The sequence below is a fragment of the Salvelinus alpinus genome, chromosome 27, assembly GCF_045679555.1.
Source record: "Salvelinus alpinus chromosome 27, SLU_Salpinus.1, whole genome shotgun sequence".
Lineage (NCBI taxonomy): Eukaryota > Metazoa > Chordata > Actinopteri > Salmoniformes > Salmonidae > Salvelinus > Salvelinus alpinus.
In genome coordinates, this window is record NC_092112.1 from 38,039,854 (window position 1) to 38,063,042 (window position 23,189).

General features: G+C 40.9%; 1 protein-coding gene across 1 annotated transcript in view; it reads left to right on the forward strand.

Moving 5' to 3' along the window:
* Positions 1–2,808: 2,808 nt before the first annotated feature.
* Positions 2,809–23,189, forward strand: part of LOC139556511 (brain-enriched guanylate kinase-associated protein) — a 30,913-nt gene continuing 10,532 nt past the window's right edge. The window contains 5 exon segments of the mRNA XM_071370558.1: positions 2,809–3,209; positions 3,817–3,868; positions 3,870–3,916; positions 14,504–14,665; positions 14,931–14,997. Of these exon segments, the coding sequence (XP_071226659.1) occupies positions 3,196–3,209; positions 3,817–3,868; positions 3,870–3,916; positions 14,504–14,665; positions 14,931–14,997 (342 nt within the window). The 5' untranslated portion in view covers positions 2,809–3,195.

Genomic DNA, 23,189 nt, shown 5'->3' on the forward strand with positions numbered 1-23,189 from the left:
TTAATTTCAGGTTGTAAGGCAACAAAATAGGAAAAATGCCAAGGGGGGTGAATATTTTCGCAAGCCACTGTAGCCATGCTGGTTAAGTGTGCCTTGAATTCAAAATAAATCACAGACAATATCACCTGCAAAGCACCCCCACACCATCACAACTCCTCCTTCATGCTTCACAGTGGGAACCACAAATGCGGAGATCATTCGTTCACCTACTCTGCGTCTCACAAAGACACGGCAATTGGAACCAAAAATCTAAAATTTAGACTCACCAGACCCAAAGGATAGATTTCCACCTGTCTAATGTCCATTGCTTGTGTTTCTTGGCAGAGGATAGGATCTTCTTCTTATTGGTGTCCTTTAGTAGTGGTTTCTTTGCAGCAATTCGACCATGAAAGCCTGATTCCCATCAGTCTCCTCTGAACAGTTGTTGTTGAGATGTGTTTGTTCATTGAACTCTGTGAAGCAATTATTTGGGCTGCAATTTCTGAGGCTGGTAAAGCAAATGAACTTATCCTCTGCAGCAGAGGTAACTCTAGGTCTTCCTTTCCAGTGGCAGTCCTCAAGAGAGCCAATTTCATCATAGCGCTTTATGGTTTTTGCGACTGCACTTAAAGAAACGTTCAAAGTTCTTGACATTTTTCGGATTGCATGCCATTCATGTCTTAAAGTAATGATGGACTGTCATTTCTCTTTGCTGATTTGAGCTGTTCTTGCCATAATATGAACTTATTTTACCAAATAGGGTTAACTTCTGTATACCACCCCTTCCTTGTCACAACCCAACTGATTGGCTCAAACGCATTAAGAAACAAAGAAATTCCACAAATTATCTTTTAACAAGGCACACCTGTTAATTGAATTGCATTCCAGGTGACTACCTCATGAAGCTGGTTGTGAGAATGCAAAGCTGTCATCAAGGCACAGGGTGGCTACTTTGAAGAATCTCAAATATAAAATATATTTTCATTTGTTTACCACCTCTTTGGTTACTACATGATTCCATATGTGTTATTTCATAGTATTGATGTCTTTGCTATTATTCTACAATGTAGAAAATAGTAAAAATAAAGAAAAACCTTTGAATTAGTAGGTGTGTCCAAACTTTTGACTGGTACTGTGAATAGAAATACAATACCGTTCAAAAGTTTGGCGTCACTTAGAAATGTCCTTGTTTTTGAAAGAAAAGCAATTTTTTTGTCCATTAAAATCACATCAAATTGATCAGAAATACAGTGTAGACATTGTTAATGTTGTAAATGACTATTGTAGTTGGAAACGACAGATTTTTCATGGAATATCTACATAAGTGTATGGATGCCATCACTCCTGTGTTCCAATGGCAAGTTGTGTTAGCTAATCCAAGTTCATCATTTTAAAAGGCTAACTGATCATTAGAAAACCCTTTTGCAATTATGTTAGCACAGCTGAAAACTGTTGTTCTGATTAAAGAAGCAATAAAACTGGCCTTCTTTAGACTAGTTGAGTATCTGGAGAATCAGCATTTGTGGGTTCTATTACAGGCTCAAAATGGCCAGAAACAAATAACTTTTTTTTGAAACTCGTCAGTCTATTCTTGTTCTGAAAAGATGAAGGATATTTCCTTCACAGAACAGTGCAAACTGGCTCTAAACAGAATAGAAAGAGGAGTGGGAGGCCACGGTGCACAACTGAGCAAGAGGACAAGTACATTAGACTGTCTAGTTTGAGAAACAAACGCCTCACAAGTCCTCAACTGGCAGCTTCATTAAATAGTACTGGCAAAACACCAGTCTCAACGTCAACAGTGAAGAGGCAAATCCGGGATGCTGGCTTTCTAGGCAGAGTTCCTCTGTCCAGTGTCTGTGTTTTTTTGCCCCTCTTAATCTTTTTTTATTGGCCAGTCTGAGATATGGCTTTTTCTTTGCAACTCTGTCTAGAAGACCAGCATCCCGGAGTCACCTCTTCACTGTTGATATTGAGACTGGTGTTTGTGGGTACTATTTAATGAAGCTGCCAGTTGAGGACTTGTGAGGCGTCTGTTTCTCAAACTAGACAGTCTAATGTACTTGTCCTCTTGCTCAGTTGTGCACCGGGGCCTCCCACTCTTTCTGTTCGGATTAGATACATATATAACTACATTATAAATGTTATTGTGTGAACTGTCTAGTTCAGTATATTTCAATGAATACACCCTAGTTTTTATTACGTGGTATATTAAACTATATTTTTTCCTCATTGAAAACAATAGACAATGAAGTTCTACTATTATTCATGAGATAGCTCAATAATATATCGCTGAATGTCCCTGCCACTTGGTTAGCACTGAACTCTAAATCTGAATGGAGATGAAAATTCCTTGTATAGCATGATCTCACCTGTTACATAATGTATAAGGGGTGAGAGAGAGAGAGAAAGAGAGAGAGAGAGATTGAGAGAGGGAAGAGGGGAGAGAGAGAGACAGGGGGAGAGGGAAAGAGGAGAGAGAGAGATATTTACGGAAAGAGAGAGAGGGGGGAGGGAGAGAAAGAGGGAGAGAGAGGGGCGGATGGAGATGAGAAAGAAAAAGAGAGAGAAAGAGAGAGTGGGGTGGGGGGTTCCCCCCTAGAGAATCCAACCAGCTTGCAGTGGAGATGAGAGTTTCATTCCTCCCCACCGCCTGGTGACATAACATGTGAAATTCAACAGATGGGGCCACCTGTTTCCCTCCACCTCTCTCTCTCCCTCTTTCCTCTCTCTCTCTCCCCTCTCTTTCTTTATATCTTTGTTCGCTCTCTCTCTTTTCCTTCAGCTCATTACAGATATTGAGTCAATGCCAGCGTCTATTGGGGGGGGGGGGTTGCTATGTATCTGCAGTCTCTCTCTCTCTCTCGTTCTCTCTCTCTCTCTCTCCCTCTTAATGTGACAGGATTGTTCTCTTCACACCTTTGCTAAATGCAGATATAGCCTGACGTGCTCTCTGCATGAGTGATAGCGAGAAGGAGAGACTTAGAGGAAAGGAGAGAGAGAATTTAGAAAACAAAGAGAGAGAGCGGGAGTGAGTGAGGGCGAGAGAGCAGAGATGGAAACGGAGAGTGCGAGTGTGAAATGAAATGTGTGTGTGATTGAGTGTGTTGCTACTCAACTGCGACTAGCAATGCTTTTGGCAGTAGTCTACGGGGCCAATGGACTCGTCCGTTCATCTAATCTCCTGTGATTTCCTTGTAGGTTCCTGATGAGCAGATGAACACCATAAGGTAAAATGACGCTCTCTTTCTCTGTTCTTCCCTGCCTGCCTCTATCCCTGCCTGCCTGCGAAGCACGAAGCAGCCCCCTCAGATCCGTCTCTCTCTGTCTCCCTCCCTCTCTCTGTCTCTCCCTTTCTCTCTTTCTTTCTATATTTGACTCTTTTTCTCTCATCTCTCTCATTTAGTCTCTATCACTTTATATTCCCTCCCTCTCTCTCTCTCCTTTCTCTATCCCTCTATTCTCTCTCTCTCTCTCTCTCTCTCTCCATCCCTCTATTTTATCTCTCTTTCTCCTCCCTCTCTCCACTTCTCCTCTCCTCCGCAACTGGGGGTTTCTCCACGCTTATCGGAGTTGAGTAAGCCAGCTCTGGATCACACAGCAGGGCTTTCACCAGAAGCCCTAGCACACACACACAAATATACACACACACACACACACACACACACACACACACACACACACACACACACACACACACACACACACACACACACACACACACACACACACACACACACACACACACACACACACACACACACACACACACACACACACACACACACACACACACACACACACAAACCCTCAGCACTGCTCCCCTCACACATACAGCGAGGAGCGGAGGCAGAAGGCAGCAGGCAGCCAGGTTTCTGTGTCATCATCACCAGGACCAGCGATTCACAATGAGGCTCTGTGTGAGCACCAGCGGAAGGTACTGCTTCTTCAACGGAGGGAACGTCTTTGATTTGGGATTTGGGGTTGGCATGGTGTGTGTGTCTGTCTGTGTGTCATTTATTGGTACTGTACGTTTGCGCAGTTTCAGTTTGCTTCACATCGGTGTAGCTTAGAGCTTGAGTAGCATTTGCAATGATCATACAGTTCATGATTTGCTAAGGATACTATTAGAATGCCTCATTAGAGCATGTAGCTTCACTTATATGCATTTACACTGGTACAGTTATACCACCGATTGTTTTTCTGGCTTATTGTTCAATACAGTGAACATGTCAAATATGAAGTGGCGTATATTGTATTTAAACAATACACAACAATACACAACTGTCCTCTTCTGAAAGCGAGAGAAAATGCTCTGCTGAAAGGTTTGCTAATAAGGTGCTTAAAGATTTGTTGTGTGAACTAGGATGTGTCAGTGGTGTTTTAGCACTCTGATATTCTAATATTGTTCTGGGAAGTCTTTTGTGGTTTCAGGGAAGCCACAAATCATTTTCTTCAGTGCACTGTCATTTAGAGGGAGAACAAGAGCTATATAGCCTGGTTCCTCTCTAGGTTTCTTCCTAGGTTCCTGCCTCCTAGGGAGTTTTTCCCAACCACTGCTTGCTCTTTGGGGTTCTGGCTCTGTATCTGTAAAGCACTTTTGTGAAAAATACATTTAATGAATTGATTGATAGTGATACCTAGCTAAAAGTATTCTTATCCTATGAACATTCCTTATCAACCTCTCATACCCCTCTCATGTTATTAAATTAGTCCTGGTAAATTTGATTACCTCTCTAAAATGTTATTGTTCCTCCCTCAATTATATAGTTTTTAATGCAACATCTTCATTACATTTCCATCTACGATCAGCTAGTCTTCTCTTTCGTTTTGGTTGATTTGCTGCAACACGTAGTTCTATATACCTAGGCTATAATATACTGTGTAAAGATTTTTAAGATTTACGAGGTTAAATTGCTTTTCAAAACACCAGGGAGGGTAAATTCATTTGATGGACTGTTTCACCAACAGCCCAACACTATTGATTATCGTCACCTCTGTGACCGGTGTTAGCCGCTAACTGTTTGGCACTTTAATTATACAGTACAACATCACAAGTGCCAAATCTACATTACATTGGACGATAAAGTTATGCTCTATTCTCGTCTTTGGCTTCACAGCACATGATTGACATAAAGAAACATTTCATAATCAGGAGCAGGGATTGTGGCCTTATCCCCTCTTTCTTCCCCCCTATCTTTAAAGGGCTGCACTTCCTGATTTGACATTTTTAGAACTGTATGGTTGTTTGCATGGTTGATTGCATTTTAATGTAGACCTATAGGGAAGATAGACCATGTGGAGATGTTCATATTGAATCATATCTTATTTTATTAACTTCCTAACTTTTTGATAAGAATAGTACAGATTTTCTCAGGGTACCGGTTGTCACTAGTTCCCACAGCCACAAAGTAAACATTGGCTATAAATCGAAAAAATTCATGAAAACAAAAATGTGCTTTTTGGTCTTCAATTAAGGTTAGGGTTAGGAAAAAGGCTTGCAGCGTGGTTAAGGTTAGGTTTAAAATCCGATATCAAAAAGAGGAATTGTAAAAATAGGTGGGGTTTAGCCATACCTAGGACTTTGTGGCTGTGGTAACTGTTAGTGACCATCTCCCTGCTTGCTTTCTCGCTCTCTCTTGCTCTCTTTCTGTCTCTCTCTCTCTCTCTCTCTCTCTCTCTCTCTCTCTCTCTCTCTCTCTCTCTCTCTCTCTCTCTCTCTCTCTCTCTCTCTCTCTCTCTCTCTCTTTCCTCTCTCTTTGTCTCCTCTGCTTCCTCCTGCATGCATTGCAGCCTGCCTCAGCCTCACCACTGTCTCACCAGTAGCCTACTCTCTGGAATTCAAAATGTATTATGAGAATTTAGTAGCTTATTTTTTCCCCTCCTGCTGAGGTAGGCTCTGTTTAACGCAATGACTGCATATAGTTTAACATTAGCTTCTTACTGCAATGTTATATTGGTTGATTGATTGAATTTATTAAACAGTTGTAAAATACACCTCCACATACAATTAGCTGGCTAAGTAATACTAGCCAGAGTCCTTCAACGTTACTGCAATAGAAGTCTCTGCCAGTAGCTAGTCACCTGACTGACTGTATCTATAAACTACTATTTACCAGTTGTGCGCCCATTCTTAGAGACTTGTGTTTCTGTTTGTTTGGGGATGTCTGTAGACATGGCAGGCGTCTCAGGATGGTTTCAAAATGGCTTTTTGTCCAGCATCTTAAAATGGCCTTTTGTCCAGCATCTCACAAAAACACTGTCAGCAGCATCTCTAGTTACCTACTTGAGCCTCCTCCGAGCTGGGGTAGATCATTTCATGTCTCAGGCCCTCAGCCTGAGCCACGAGAGGGCGGAGTTAGCCGTTTGAGAGAGGGGTGGATGTGCTGCTAAAACAACCTGCACACTGGGGCAGACGTAACATAGTGAAAGTAAATCCGGGACACTCCAATTAGTATGATATGCTACGTTTGGTCTGATATGTATTAATTAGTGGAAGTCTATCATCCATTTTGTATGATATGTTACGAATTACAACTCGTACAATATGTTACGAATTTGCAAAACATATGATATGTTACGAATTGCTGGACATTTGTGTTATATGCCCACCCATCCAACCTGACTAACCAGGTAGCCTAGTGGTTAGAGTGTTGGGCCATTAACCGCAAGGTTGCTGGATCGAATCCCTGAGCTGATAAGGTAAAAATATGGCGTTCTGCCCCTGAGCAAGGCAGTTAACCCACTGTTCCCCAGGTGCTGAAGATGTGGATGTTGATTAAGGCAGCCCCCTGCACCTCTCTGATTCATAGGGGTTGGGTTAAATGTGCAAGAAGCATTTCAGTTGAATGCATTCTGTTGTACAACTGACTAGGTATTCCCATTTACTTAAAATAAATATAATTCTTATGTAAATAGTAGATTTTCTTTAGTGTGTAGAAAATATATATTTGTTAACGATTATAAGGTTATACCTTGTAGTTACTGGGTTTGAGGTTTTTAAGTGATTGGAATTTTTAAATATTGTCCCATGTACATTGTGTAATTTACTGATGGTCCCTAACTATCCCCATAGAGATTTCGAATGTCAAACCAAATTGAGCATTGGCATTACGATCAGGTCTCGTGCAGCTGCGCTCTGAATTGATGATTACTTGGGTGCTGCCAGGTGTGGGCATGTGGGCAGGATTAAAATAAACCCACAGAAATCACAGGTTAGTATTTTTCATCATTAATGTTGTTCTGGAGGCAGCTCTACAGACTGGTCACTCGCTGACACAGCCACAAAGTTATAAAATCTGATTTTGAACCTATCCCTAACTTTAATCACACTGCTAACCTTAATACTTAACCCTAACCTTACATTACGACCATAAATAGGAAATGTTTTCTTTGCAGCTGGCCTATCTAATGGGAAATCACTCAGTTATGCCTCCAAGACAAGACTCATAACAATAAACATCAACCTGCACAGAACTGTTACGGTACCCTTCATTCCATGACATACCATTTTTTCCTATCATCTCACAAATCTCTGTTTGAGAGACAGGGTAGCAGGGCAAAGGGGGAAAAAGTAGACAGATTTGACTCCAACCCCCAGAGTGCCTCACTCAGTGCTACCGTGCCAGTGACCCCAGTCTCCCAGCCAAAACATTATGAAACGTGTTGAAATCTCTCCACTGTGTGTCCTCATTCTGTCTCTAATTTCCTGTATGTATTTTGGCCTCAGCCGGACATAGTAGATGTACATTTTATCGAGAGATGGCCCTATGGCCCTGTCATGGTTTGTAGGAGTGAGGAGCTATGCAGTGTTGAATGCAGAATTAGTGAGTTGGGTAGAGACTGTCTCACGGACTGAACTGGGCTAGATGGCTATTCGCTAATGAGCTTCTCAAACATGCCTCAGTGCGTTAGAAGACAGACCTGTCACCGGATGGTCCTCGCTCTCTCTCTCGCTCTCTTCTCTCTCTCAATCTTCTCGTTCTCTCTCACTCATAATATGTGAGATATTGACGGATCCTCTGCGGGGCATTACTGTGTCTCAATACCATCATTACTCTTCCCCGCTCCCTCTCTCTTTCTCTCTCTCGCTCTGTCTCTCTTTCTCTGTCTCCCCTCCACCCTAAACGGGTGGTCAACATTGGTTAAAACTGTGGGATGCTGGTGTACATGAGGAAAGGGTAGGCTCACTAATAATGTAGGCCTACACATAGGTTGCGAAGGAGATGTTGATCCTCTCGTTTTTGACATTTATTTTCTTTGTATTGTTATTCAAACAACGGCCTGGTTTCCCAAACTCAGATTAAGCCTAGTCTTGGATTAGAAATCATGCTCCATGGAGAATTTCCATTGAAATAGCTGTTTTGTACTGGACTAGGTTTAATGTGTATGGAGAGACTAACATCCTTTGTTCCTGGGTTAGGATGACGACTTGTTATGGAGGCATCCTCTTTTTCCTAAGCTGTCTTTTCTTTTGGGGCCTACAGTATCCTGTGTGTGGACACGTGAACATACAGTACACACACACACATGCACGCGCACGCACACAAGCACGCACGCACACATAAACACACAAGCCGCCGAGCAATGTGCCTAATCACTCCCTGTCCATTTCAGCTACAGTCACAAACAATGTGTTGTGCAGGCCTGGTCTCTCTGTGTGAGTATGTTGTATTTTGTATGACTTTAACCAGTTTTCTAAACTGTTTGTCTCAGTCTGTCTAAGTATTGAATATTTTCCACGATATGTTGCCTTTTGAATTAATTATTAATTATTTTTGCTTTCATAATGTGTGACAAAGTCAACCATAACACGTCCTCCTTTTGAAAAAAATGACCTGTTTTTACAATCTGTGACTCAGTGTTACTCTGCCAGAAAAGTTCTACATCTCAGTTTAAGTGTAACTTTGGGGAAACAAATCAAATTCCAGGAGAATGGAGAATTCCCTGTAGGGTTGCTTGGCACCATAACATGTTTTATATGCCTGCAGGCAGAGGCTGTTTTGATTTCGGAACAGCATGTGTTTGTGTGTTGTTTTCCGTCCGTTGTGTGTGTGTTGTTTTCTCTGTGTATGTGTGTGTGTGTGTTGTTTTCTCTGTGTGTGTGTGCGTGTGTTGTTTTCCATTTTGGGTGTGTAAGCACACTTGCTCGTGTCGTTTTTTTGCTTGTGTCGTTTTTACGACATTGGTTCCATCAGGTTTTCGACATTCCGCTGATCTCAAATTCCTCCCAGGATCTGTGGCTTGATTATAACCCCTTCTCCTAGCTAAGTGCCATCAACAGTGCATGAAATCCCTTCTCCCAGTAATTAGCCCAATGCTGTTGGTAAGGAAGTAGTAGGATGTGGTGGCTTGGAAATGGAAACTACAGCCCCATTTATACCTGGTTCTTAAATACGTCCTTTGTCCTGATCTTGTCCACATTCTGATTGTGCCCACATTTTTGGATATGTGGGCAGGAAAGAGTCTTGGCCCTTGGTTATAGGTCCTGGAGCCCTGCTTTAACTGGTCAAGTCATGTGTTAAGGAAACCCCTCATGGCAGACCCTGCAGATTGTCTACCTCCTGCGGGACCGAATAGAGCTTTGGCTCCATGGTGGTCTGGCTGTGACATAGAGTAGAGCTGTGGCTGTGTGGTTAGGGCAGATACTCTGGCTGTCTAAAGGCAAGCCACATGAGTAAGCCAGGCAGCCACTCAGGGCTTCCGCTTTAATGCTGAGTCTGGGCCTGCGATCTGGGCTTTCCTGCCAGCTAATCGGTCTACTGGGGTAGACGAGTGCAGGGAGAGACGGAGTGATGGGAGCCATGCTTGGTTCTCTTTTCATTGCTCCCTTTCGTTATTTCTCTCTTTTTCTCTGTCTTTCTCATTTATTCGTTCTCTCATCACCTCTCTCTCTTTCTCTCTCTCTCCCCTCCGTCTCTCTCTTTCTTTCTCTCTCCCTCTTCCTCTTTACTGCAGGATGGCAGATCTGAAAGGCAGGCCCTCTCCTCCCCTGCAGCCCCTGCTCTCTCTCTTCCCTCCTACCTCATCCCCTCATCACCCCCTCCTCCTCTCGCTGCTCTCAATACCTTCATTTTCAGCCCTCCTCTGAAATGTCAGCATGGCACATGAGTGGGAGGCTGCTGCAGCTCCATCTGAATCGAGAACAGTGTATGTTTTCTCTGATATGAGAGGATTGGGTCATAAAGGGCATTCAGAGGAGACTTAGTGAGGGAGTTTGACACCAAGAGAAATGTGTGCGTGTGTCAGTGAAAGTTGTGCGTTACCTCCCAGCTAGAAAACATTGTTAATTTCTCTCCCAGCGAGGCTTAGATTTAGTGGGAGTCTTGGTGAGATACACACACACACACACACACACACACACACACACACACACACACACACACACACACACACACACACACACACACACACACACACACACACACACACACACACACACACACACACACACACACACACACACACACACACACACACACACACACACACACACACACACACACACACACACAAATGTATGTGCACACGCAAACACACACAGAGACACACGCGCGCGTACGCACACACACACCCACACATTGTGTGTGATGACTCAGAGGGGAGCAGCTGGAGTTGATAAGGCCCCAGTCGTGAGGGTGAGCTGTCACCATCTGGAGGAATACATGTCTCCCTGACTCACCTCAACTCAAGGGGCATAACAAATGATCTCTCAATGACAGTATATGTGTGTGTTCGTGCATCTGTGTGTATGTTTGTATGTACACACGTGCATGTATGTGTATGCATCTATGTGACAGCCTTAGTATGACGTTTATAAGGCCCACTCTTGCCCTCCATCACTGTGGCTGTGTTTGAGCTTCGCTGTGTTCAGGGCTTGAGAGTCCATCTTATTCTAAACCCGGAGGTGCTTTGATCAAGCCGAAGTCTGTCTCCTCTCATCACCCGCACAATTTGTCTGCCTGATGACAGCCGCACCTGTGCTGTGGACCCATTCGAGACGGGAGCAGAAATATTTACAGAAGTGGGCCCTGCCGGAGCAAGTCCATTACCCCTGTCATAGTGCTTTAACGCTAGAGAGTGAAGAAGTGAAGATGTGTCCGTTTCTCCCAGTATGCACTGCACGTACACTTGAGAAATGAATTTGTTTGGATGATTCGGTCTAATCACTGTTGTGGTTTTTAATGGCTGCTGAACTGTCTCTTTGCTCTGTTGACAGGAACAGCAGAGGTAGAAAACTCACTCAGACAAGTCACTCAACAGGGCAAACTTAACTGACCCCCTCCGACGAGAAAAATAGGCCCCACTCCCAACGACGATTCGAAACAAAAAAGCACATGAGAGGGAGCGAACACAGCAGACAAACCATGAAAAAGATATATGTCGGCAAAACGGCCCTAAAAGTTTCCCGAAATGGCAGTAAACATCAGAAAAAGAGGTAAGAGAGAATGCTGCAGAACATCCATCCCTCCATCCCTCCATCCCTCCATCCGCCCACTGGGGTCCTTCCATCCCCCCCATCTTTGTCAAGTGGTGGTGAACAATTCAAGTGTTCTTTCTCCAAAACAGAGTCATTATCCCGCCTCATCGTTCTCTCATCGCCGACTGCCATTGAAATGGCAGCACTCATTACCGTGTGACTCAGTGGCCATATCCAGAGGTCACTAATGTGTGATTGGCGTTATAAGCTCGTGCTCTTGTCACGTAACAAACACCTGTGCTGTGCCATGTATCGTGTTGCAAGTACCTTGCAAGGGGGGGTTGTTATGGCATGGAAAGCATTCAAACACTGCCAAAAACACATTGGAGTAACCATTGACTTGAGATTGGGATGCTATTCAAATATTAGGGTATTGTTATTCCATTTAGTCAGAAACCATTAGGTGTGAGACTTGGAGCAAGTGCAATGGTGTCCGGAGCGTTGTCTGGAAATGATTCATATTCAACACTTTAGGCAATTAGGAGTGAATAATGGCATTATCAGTCCACTGACTTTTGTTTTTATTTCCGAACCAATAGCTTAGTTTTCTCTCATGTGTTAAGTTCACGCTCTGCTTGCCTTAATGGGAATTTGAAGCTATAGAGCTTTTTTGCATGTGTATCGTCTGGCTTTGGTGGTTGCGTTTTGTGTGTGTGTGCTGTAGTAGTGTGTGTGTGTCTGTGTGTTTGGAATGTAGATTGGAGCGTTTTTTGTTTTGTATATGTGTTTGCCTTGGTCGTGTGAATTTATGTAATTTACACAGTCACTTTATTCATTTTAATTCAAGATACTGACGTCTCCATGATTGAACAACATTTAAATGGAAATTGTATCACCCTTTAATTTAGGGACTTCACTGTTGAAAGGAAACATCTTCATTTTCATCCTCTTACATTATCTTGGTCTGAACCCTTAACCTCTCCCTCCTTCTATGATCTTGTTCAGTAGATAGAGGGATGAGAGCAGGGTGACCACATCTCTCACCGCTTGCTCTCTCTCTCTCGCCTTCTCTCTCACTCTCCGTTATCTGTGATCCCCGACAGATAGTCATTACCATCCTTCCTCCATCTGTCCATCAATACAGGCCCATTAGCCTGCCATGGACACTCAGATCCATCAAAAGGGGGAGGGATACATTTCCTTTTACCTCTCACACTTACCCTTTATAACATTGAATCCCAGGTAGTGCCGAGGCTCTATAAATAGTCCACAGGGTGCTGTCTCAGTGAATGACACATTGGAGATCACTATCCCGTGAATCTGAGCCGTCAACATATATTCCTGTGATAGATTACAGTTCATAGAGCCATATTGGAAAAGTTGAATTCCAAAACGGTATATATTCATTATCAGAAATGTTGGTAATTTAGCTTTTATTGTATAAAGAATTTATGAAAGAGATTGGTGTGATTTTTCTAATCTAATCATGGCATGGGGTTGTTCAATAACAAACATGCACAGTGGTTCTAAAATTATTGACACCTTTGATAAATAATGGCTGTATAAAATAAATTATTAAAATGCTGAGCGATATTGTATGCTCCAAAAAAATTGGGAAATTATAATATTTTATACTACTACAATTGCTCAGAGAAAGAGATCATTTTTTCTCAAAAAGTGACGGGTCAAAATTATTGACATCCCTAGAGATTCTTAGAAATAAAGTAGTCAAAAGTGTAGGATTTGGTCCCATATTCCTAGCACGCAATCACTAGATCAAGCTTGTGACTCGACAAACTTGTTGGATGCATTTGCAGTTTGTTTTGTTTGTGTTTGAAACTATTTTGTGCCCAATAGAAACGAAAGGTAAATGATGTATTGTGTCATTTTGGAGTCACTTTTATTATGAATAAGAATAGAATATGTTTCTAAACATTTCGACATTAATGTGGACGCTACCATGATGACCGATAACCCTGAATGAATCATGAATAATGATGAGCTAGAAGATCATACATGCTTAACCTCTCACCATTACCAATAACAAGGGAGGTTAGTGTGTCTTGGGGGTATGATCTTTGACCCTCTGTAACTTTCTCACTCATCATTATTAATGATTCACAATACATTATTTACCATTCATTTATCTTTCTCTGAGCAATTGTATTAGTATAAAATTTTCCAACATTTTTGGAGCATACAATATTGTTCAATATTTGAATTATTTATTTTATACAGGCATTATTGCTCATATTTATTAAGGGTGTCAATAATTTCGGACTTCACTGTATTTGTTTGAAATCTATCACTGGTTTCAATTTAGAGAGACAAATAGTCATGTTTTTTTGCAAAACGCTATAACTTCAATTAAAAAACAGTGCAAACATTTGTGACATCAATATATATTTTTTTTTACAATTTTTTTTATCAACACAGTAAAAAATAGGAAAATAGGACATTTTCGTCATTTAGCAGATGCTATTATCCAGAGCGACGTACAGTTAGTTCATTCATCTTAAGATAGCTAGGTGAGACAACCACATATCACAGTCAAATATACAGAACACCAACATTCCATTCCAGAGAATGAACTACTTTGATCAGAGCCCTCTGGCCAGATGTAGTGCACTACATAGGGAATAGGGTTCCAATTGGGACGAAGCCTTAGTTGAAAGTGATCCTGGAAGTCACTGTAACCACTCTGGCTGATGACGGTAGTGTTCTGTGCAATGCAGCAAGGTTGTAGATTATTAGGTATTAGAGCTGAATGTTATTGGGAAGCCAAAGGCATCCAAACCTTAATGTACTGTACCTTAGCTGCATATAGAATCATAACGTGGAGTCTCATATGCATTATTCATGTGCCTCCTTTACACAAGATATATATCCTTTCTGCTTTTAATGGGCTTACTCCTCATTTATACATCACCACTGTATGATGCATGCTGTTCATGAATCATCACACACGACTCACATTATATCTTATTTATACTCGATGTATCATCAAATATACAGTATATGCATATAATATAACATGAAGAATACCCTTGTAATATGCTACTTCAACTATGTCTGATGCCTGGTGTGTGTTTGTGTCCCTCGCAGCTCTTTGCAGGAGCAGAAGGAGGACCTCCGGAAGCGTCTGTCCTACACCACCCACAAGCTGGAGCTGCTAGAGAGCGAGTTTGACTCCACCCGCCAGTACCTGGAGACAGAGCTACGCCGTGCCCAGGAGGAACTCGACAAGTTCACCGACAAACTACGCAGGTGTGCCAAACTGCAAAACCACACCCTCACGGATCTCATTGCATTGATTTGTGTGTTCATCTCTCGGGAAATATGCCCCATGTTATAGTCACATTCACAAGAAGTCTTTGAATACCTCTTAAGGGTAAAGCCTTAAAACTAACACGGTGGTACATTATCATGATGGATACATAGCAGAGACATCGTTAATCCAATGGGTGCAGAAAGTGTTCAATTATTAATAGTGTGAGTTGGTAAGCCGGTGTCATTGTGTGTCTCCTGGTAGAATACAAAGCAGCTACTCAGCACTGCAGAGGATCAACCAGGACCTGGAGGATAAGATCCATAGAAATGTAAGTGTGTGTGTGTGTGTGTGTGTGTGTGTGTGTGTGTGTGTGTGTGTGTGTGTGTGTGTGTGTGTGTGTGTGTGTGTGTGTGTGTGTGTGTGTGTGTGTGTGTGTGTGTGTGTGTGTGTGTGTGTGTGTGTGTGTGTGTGTGTGTGTGTGTGTGTGTGTGTGTGTGTGCGCGTGCGTGTGCGCGTTTGTGCGTGCATGCATGCGTGTGTGTATGTGTTTGTGCATACGCGCATGCATGTTTGTGTATACCTGTAGGTGTGTGTCTGCATGCTTACGTGTGTGAGTGCGTGTGTGTGTGAGAGAGCACGCATGTGCAAAAGTGCATGCATATTTGTGTACACTTGTATGTGCGTGTGTGTGTGTACATGCACACGTGTCTAAGCAAGCAGTGGTCTTTACTCTTTAGAAAAGGTAGTGAAAAGAACTGAGCAGTGGATTTGAATATGAATACACTAGCTGTTGGTACCACTGACGTTAATTACAGCCTTTTACAATAGCTTGTCCTCCTTCCTATGGCAGGATGATAGTGAGCCTATTGTTCTGGGCTAGCCCTGCGACTCACATCTTTTGTCAGATGCAGCTTTTCTAAAGGAAGCATACAATTAACCAGCCTGCCATCCCAGCATTGTATGATCATCATGTGTCTTCTTCCTCACTACGAATAGACAGCTGAATATGTCCCCTCTCTGAATTTGTTAAGAGTTTGTAACATTAAGATGTTGCAGGCTGATAGCACAACCAGCTCTCACTGTCTCATGTCAGAATTCGATTTTGAAATTGTTTCAAACGTAAAATGTCGAGGTATTTAAGGTTAGGTTTAGGCATTAACTCTGAATTGTTAAGGTAAGGGTTAAGTTTTGGGATAGGCTTTAACAAAAGTATCAGAAAAAACTTTCTATCGCTGGATTCAAACTTGCAACCCTCGGAATCAGAGGCAGATGCTTACGCCTATCCAACATCGCTGTCCAACCTAGCAAAACCAAAACCTACTTGAAGGTAGCAGCGCTCACTGTTTCCCTTAGTGGCCGGTTTACACATCACCTCCCGGCGTCCTCAGACATGGATGGACATTGAATACTGACTTATATCACGGGTGACCTGGCTGGATAGCAAGGAGGAGTGGAGAGGGTCTTCGTTTCATGGAACGTAAAGGGACAGAATCATTTATCAAAGGGTTTCATTGTTTATCAAACTGTGAATTCTTATCAGTTGGATATTTATTCAGCTCAAATGCTCCCGCTTTAGCGGTTATCAAGTCGATGATGTAATTATCCTGTGCTCAGTATGTAATCAACATTTTTTTACACTTTACAAACCCCCAATCTGAATTTATTGCAGTTCAATGGTTTTACATAATTTGCCATTGCAAAACTTAAACATAGTCAAAATCTGTGAAATCTTTGGGAAGTAGTCAGACCCTTTTCCCACATTTTGTTACGTTACAGCATTATTTTAAAATAGATTAAAAATATATATATAAATCCTCAGTAATCTACACACAATACCCCATAATGACCAAGCGAGAACAGTTTTTATTTTTTATTTTAGCAAATGTATTAAAAATAAATGAAATAAATGAATCCTTCCGAGTGGTGCAGTGGTCTAAGGCACTGCATCGCAGTGCTAGCTGTGTCACTAGAGTTCCTGGTTTGAGTCCAGGCTCTGTTGCAGCCGGCCTCGACCGGGAGACCCATGGGGCGGCGCCCAGTGTCGTCCGGGTTAGGGAGGGTTTGGCCGGCAGGGATGTCCTTGTCCCATCACGCTCTAGCGACTCCTTGGCCGGTCACAGTGCACACTGACACGGTCGCCAGGTGTACAATGTTTCCTCCGACACATCGGTGCGGCTGGCTTCCGGGTTAAGTGGGCATTGTGTCAAGAAGCAGTGCGGCTTGGTTGGATTGTGTTTTGGAGGATGCATGGCTCTCGACCTTCGCCTTTTCAGATTCCATACTGGAGTTGCAGCAATGAGACGACTGTAACTACCAAGGACACTCAATGTATACTGCACACTGACACAAATGATTGATGATAGGTTGAAAGAAATTGATAATAAGAAGATTGTGGGAACTGTACTGTTAGATTTCAGTGCAGCCTTTGATATTATTGACCATAACCTGTTGTTGAAAAAACATGTGTCATGGCTTTTCAACCTCTGCCATATCATGGATTCAGAGATATTTATCTAATAGAACTCAGAGAGTTTTCTTTAATGAAAGCTTCTCCAATGTCAAACATGTCAAATGTGGTGTACCGCAGGGCAGCTCTCTAGACCCTTTTCTATTTTTACCAATGACATGCCACTGGCATTAAACAAAACGTGTGTGTCAATGTATGCTGATTATTCAACCATATATGCATCAGCAACCATAGTTAACGAAGTCACTGAAACCCTCAACAAAGAGTTGCAGCCTGTTTTGGAATAGGTGGCCAGCAATAAACTGGTCCTGAACATCTCTAAAACGAAGAGAATTGTATTTGGTACAAATCATTCCCAAAGTTCTAGACCTCAGCTGAATCTGGCAATGAAGGGTGTTGCTGTTGAACATGTTGAGGAGACTAAATTACTTGGTATTACCTTAGATTGTAAACTGTCATGGTCAAACCGTATAGATTCAATGGTTGTAAAGATGAGGAGAGGTCTGTCCATAATAAAGAGATGCTCTGCTTTTCTGACACCTCACTCCAAAAAGCAAGTCCTGCTGGCACTAGTTTTGTCTTCTTGATTATTGTCTTTAAGATTATTATCTTGATTATTGTCCAGTCGTGTGGTTGAGTGCCGCAAGGAAAGACCTAGTTAAGCTGCAGCTGGCCCAGCATGTCTTGCTCTTCATTGTAATCAGAGGGCTAATATAAATACTATGCATGACAGTCTCTCTTGGCTAAGAGTTGAGGAAAGGCTGACCGCATCACTTCTTCCGCTTATAAGAAATTGTTTGCATAGTCAACGTACACACAGCTCTGACACACACACACTTAACCGGCCAGACATTTTCACAGTCCCCAAATCCAGAACAAATTCAAGAAAGTGTACAGTATTATATAAAGCCATTATTTCATGGAACTCCCTTCCATCTCATATTGCTCAAATGAACAGCAAACCTGGTTTCAAAAAACAGATAAAGCAACATCTCACGGCACAGCGGCTCTCCCCTATTGGACCTAGATATATTTGTGTGTATGTATTAATAAGTAGGCTACGTGTCCCTTTTTAAATTGATGTAGTTCTGTCCTTAAGCTGTTGTTGTCTATTCATGTTCTGTATTATGTCATGTTTCATGTTTTGTGTGGACTCCAGGAAGAGTAGCTGCTGCTTTCGCAACAGCTAATGGGGATCCTAATAAAATACCCCCAAAAAAAACAAATCATGACAGATCTACAATACCATTTATGTTTATGTAGTCTTCCCACAAGAGATTATTTGTTATATAAGATTCAACCGGAATGTCCCACGGTGAAACCTCCATGGTCATGATCTACAGTTCGGTTGATCTTGAACTGTTACTATCATCTACTTTCAGATTCAGATTGCTGGCATTCTTCGTGATGGTCACAATCACTTCCCTTCCGCTTCATCTGTGGAGTCAGGTAGTTCTGTTCTCCTGGTAACAGGAAGCAGGAAAACCAGAGCCCCGCCAACCAATGAAAGGCCGCAGAACACAATAGTGAGGAGTGACTAGTGGTACATGGCCAATAGATTGACGTTCTGCCTGTTTGATGGTTCGTCGGAGGGCATAGTGGGATTTCTTACAAGCGTCCGGATTAGTGTCCCGCTCCTTAAAAGCAGCGGCTCTAGACTTTAGCTCAGTGCATATGTTGCCTGTAATCCATGGCTTCTTGTTGGGATATGTACATACTGTCACTGTGGGGACGACATCGTCAATACACTTATTATTGTGGGGCTGATAGTCCCCATAATATATAGGTATCGGTTGAAGCTCAGTATTAAATCTCCCTACCACAACACCCAAACTGTTTTATTTTTTTTAATTTGCACTGATTCAGAGTGACTATCGAGTTCTTGGTCACCTCCCTGACCAAAGCCCTTCTCCCCCAATTGCTCAGTTTGGCTGGGCGGCCAGCTCTAGGAAGAGTCTTGGAGGTTCCAAACTTCTTCCATTTGGCGGCCACTGTGTTCTTGTGGACCTTCAATGCTGCAGACATTTTTTGGTACCCTTCTCCAGATCTGTGCCTCGACACCATCCTGTCTCTGAGCTTTACGGACAATTCTTTCGACCTCATGGCTTGGTTTTTGCTCTGACATGCACTCTCAACTGTGGAACCTTATAGACAGGTGTGTGCCTTTCCAAATCATGTCCAATCAATTGAATTTACCACAGCTGGACTCCAATCAAGTTGTAGAAGGATTATCAATGGAAACAGGATGCACCTGAGCTCGAACTCGAGTGTCATAGCAAAGGGTCTGAATACTTGTGTAAATAAGGTATTTCAGTTTAGAATTTTTGATACATTTGTCATTATGGGGTATTGTGTGCAGATTGATGAGGGAACCAAATATTTCATCCACTGTAGAATTTTCTTTTAGGGGATAGATCAGCTTTAATTTTGCAGAAAGAGTGTAGCTTCCATCATTGTAATTGTCTGCTTCACTTCCAATCCCCCATATATATTTTTTTACATATACACACACACATATACATACATATATACACATACATACATACACATATAAATACATACATATACACATACATACATTCATATAAATATACATATATATACACACACATCTTAAAAAATAGCTATATTTCCTTTATTACCCTCCAACCCTACCACCCCTCCCCCAATTGGAGCAAACTAGTGAACAACAATGCTTAGGCCTGTATTTCCATCTTATACATACTATATATATATATATTTAATTAAAAATATTATGAACACAACAAATACAAAACAGAAATATACAAACAAGAGTGCATAAACCTAACAGACAAGGATATTACATATCGAATACATTTTCAATTTGTCAAAAAGTTTTATGGTGCATATTGATTTTTTATTTTTACATTTACTGATAATTTCAAAAATAATATTTAAATTCTATCTTAAATAATGTGAAGAGGGGTTTGTTCTCTGCCCACTTCATTTTATGGATAAAGAATCTTCCATGAAAGATAAACAAATGAACAATGAAAGTTAAGTCAGGGTCCATATCATTTGAATCAAAATAAAACATAATCTTTCAAATTAACAGTCTTTCTTTTTCTAATAGTCGTTTCTTTTCAAATAAAATCTTCTAACTCACTCTAAAATCTTCTGACGTAAGAACAGTTCCAAAATAAATGGTCAAGAGTCTCTGGGTCACAACCACAAAATACACATTTGTTATCAATAGCTATTTTAAATCTGTGTATAATAAAGGTCTTTACAGGGTAGATCCTATGAATGAGTTTGTATGATACTTCTTTCACCTTATTAGATAAGATATTATTAGATATTTACCAGATAACAACGGAACTTTGTTCCAGTTCACTAGTCCTATGGCTGTATTCCAGTACATGTTTTAACATAGTAACATTTTAACATAGTTTTCTTATGTACATGCTATTACATTTACAGTTTAAAATGTAAATTCCTTCTAGTTGTATTGAGGCTACAAAATCCTCAACAGTTGCACTTGGAGTATTGTTATATTCTCCTAACAGAAGAATAGCACCTTTAGGGACAACTCTAACAACAATTTGATACTCCTCAGGAGTGAATGTAACATTGTGTGTTCTAATAAATTCTGGATAATCATATAGTTGACCATCATTATTCAATAATTGTTTAACCCAAATAATGTTGTTGTCAAACCAGTTCTGGAGAAACAAAGACTTGTTTTTGTATTTTATGTCTTTATTATTCCAGATTGTATACCTATGAGGGGAAAAGTTGTGTTTGTACATGAGGTTCCAAGTTAGAAGTACTTGTTTATGAAAGTTTGCAAGCTTAATAGGGATTTTACCCACATCAAAGTTGCATTTGAGTAAGACTTCTAGACCACCAATCTGTTGGAATATTAAATTAGGGATTATATTCCAAATGCAATCCTTATTTCTTTAATTGTTTTGTATCCATTTGATCTTAAAGATTATAATAGAGGTTTTAAAATCCAGAGCATTCAACCCTCCCTCACTTTGGGTGCAACATATTACCGCTTTTCTTAAACAATGAGGTTAATTCCTCCATATGAAGTTAAATAATTTAGTATTAACCATTTTAGTTACTGACAGAGGAACATCTAAGGCAAGGGAGGTATAAACTAATCTGGACAGACCTTCAGATTTTGACAAAAGTACACGTCCAGATAAAGAAAGATCTCTTAATATCAAGGAGTTAAATCTCGTTCCAATTTTTTCTACAATAAGAGAGAAATTTAAGTTGGCCCTTTCTTTCTGATCTTAACTCATTTTAATACCAAGATATGTGATCATATCTTTTACAGGGATATTACATACTGAGTTTAAGTCACATCTTTTCAACGCAAATAATTCACATTTCCTAATATTCAGAGACAAACCAGATACATGTGAGAAGGCATTAATACACTCAACAGCTTTCCTGGCTTCATTATGATCTTTCAAAAAAATGGTGGTGTCGTTTAGCCAATTGTGAACATTTTATCTCTTTATCTTGTTTCTGAATACCCCTAAAACTATCCTTATTTATATGAAGTGCCATAACTTGTGTGGCCAATAAAAATAAGAAAGGAGAAATTGGGCATCCTTGTTTAATTTTGCGTCTAATGTCGAATCTCTGTGAAGTTCCATGGGATAATTTAACAGAGCTGTTACTATTATTGTAAAGTGTCTTAATTACACTTTGAAAATATTGACCAAAACAAAAAAATCGAAGAGTCTCAAAAATAAAATAATGTTAAACTGTATCAAAAGCCTTGTAAAAGTCTACAAATAAAATAAAGCTATCTTCCATAATGTGCTCATTGTAGTCTATCAAGTCCAATACTAGTCGAATATTATTATATATATGTCTGCCCTTCATAAAACCAGTCTGGGTATCATCATCAATGATTTGGTCAAGACCTTTTTTAAGTCTTTCTGCAAAGATGGATGCAAACTTTCTAACATCATAGGATCTCTGTTTGGTTTGGGGATTACAGAAATGAGGCCTTGTGTCACAGAAACAGGCAGGACCCCTAAGTCAATAGCCTCCTTAAAAACATTAAATATAAATACAACAATATCCTCCTGAAAATATTTATATAATTCACTAATAAGGCCATCATTCCCTGGAGATTTGTTCAATTTTAACTTGCTGATCCATTTTTTTTTAAATTTCATTAATAGAGATAATTTCATCACAAGACTTTTGGAAGTCTGAATTTTGCATAGTCTTTGGCAGAGTCTAGAAAGGCAGATATGTCACTAGTAGGACAGGCATTACTGGTATTAAGGCTACCATAGAATTATGAAACATATTTTGAAATATCTTTGGGGTTTTCATTTTCGTTGCCATCTAGCAACCCAAAGGTTGAGTGTTCCAATCTCATCATGGACAGCTTCTGCATTTTAGCTAATTATCAACTTTGCAACTACTTACTACTTTTTAGCTACTTTGCAACTACTTATTCTCTTTAGTGTATAGTTTTGACACACAGCGCTTTTTGCATTTATTAGGTGGCTCTTAAAAGCGCCTTTTGGTTTGTGAAGTGGCAGTGAGTGTGGTGGTGTGTACAACTGCGTGCGTCTTTCTAGAACGGAGGAGAGACCATCACTCAGACTCTCAAGGAAGAAAGAGGTCGTTGCCCTCATCCGTGAGATGCACGCCATCCCTACAGTACTGCCCGGGGACACAGTGCTTTATGGCAGAGTGGCGGATTGTGGGCATGTTCCTGTCACAGAGAAATGCAAGCTGGCCCATGTGGAACTGACAAATGACTTATACCAATTTAAATGCACACAGTACACATGGTACTTTGCCACTGTCAATACTTAAGATGTGTGTTATGTTCCAAATCTGTGAGTACTCCCACTCCCACCTGTTTTCATGTTTATACTGCCATTTATAAATGAGGACATTGTGCTGTTTTACTGGAGTTGGACAGCTGTGTACAGCATTACTTAGGACTTTTGTAGCTGAAGTTTTGTTTTCAAGGATTTAGAGCACCGGCCCAATTTCTGATTTGTTAAAACTGTATGTCTATCATTTCTCTTAAGAGTTTTGTACTT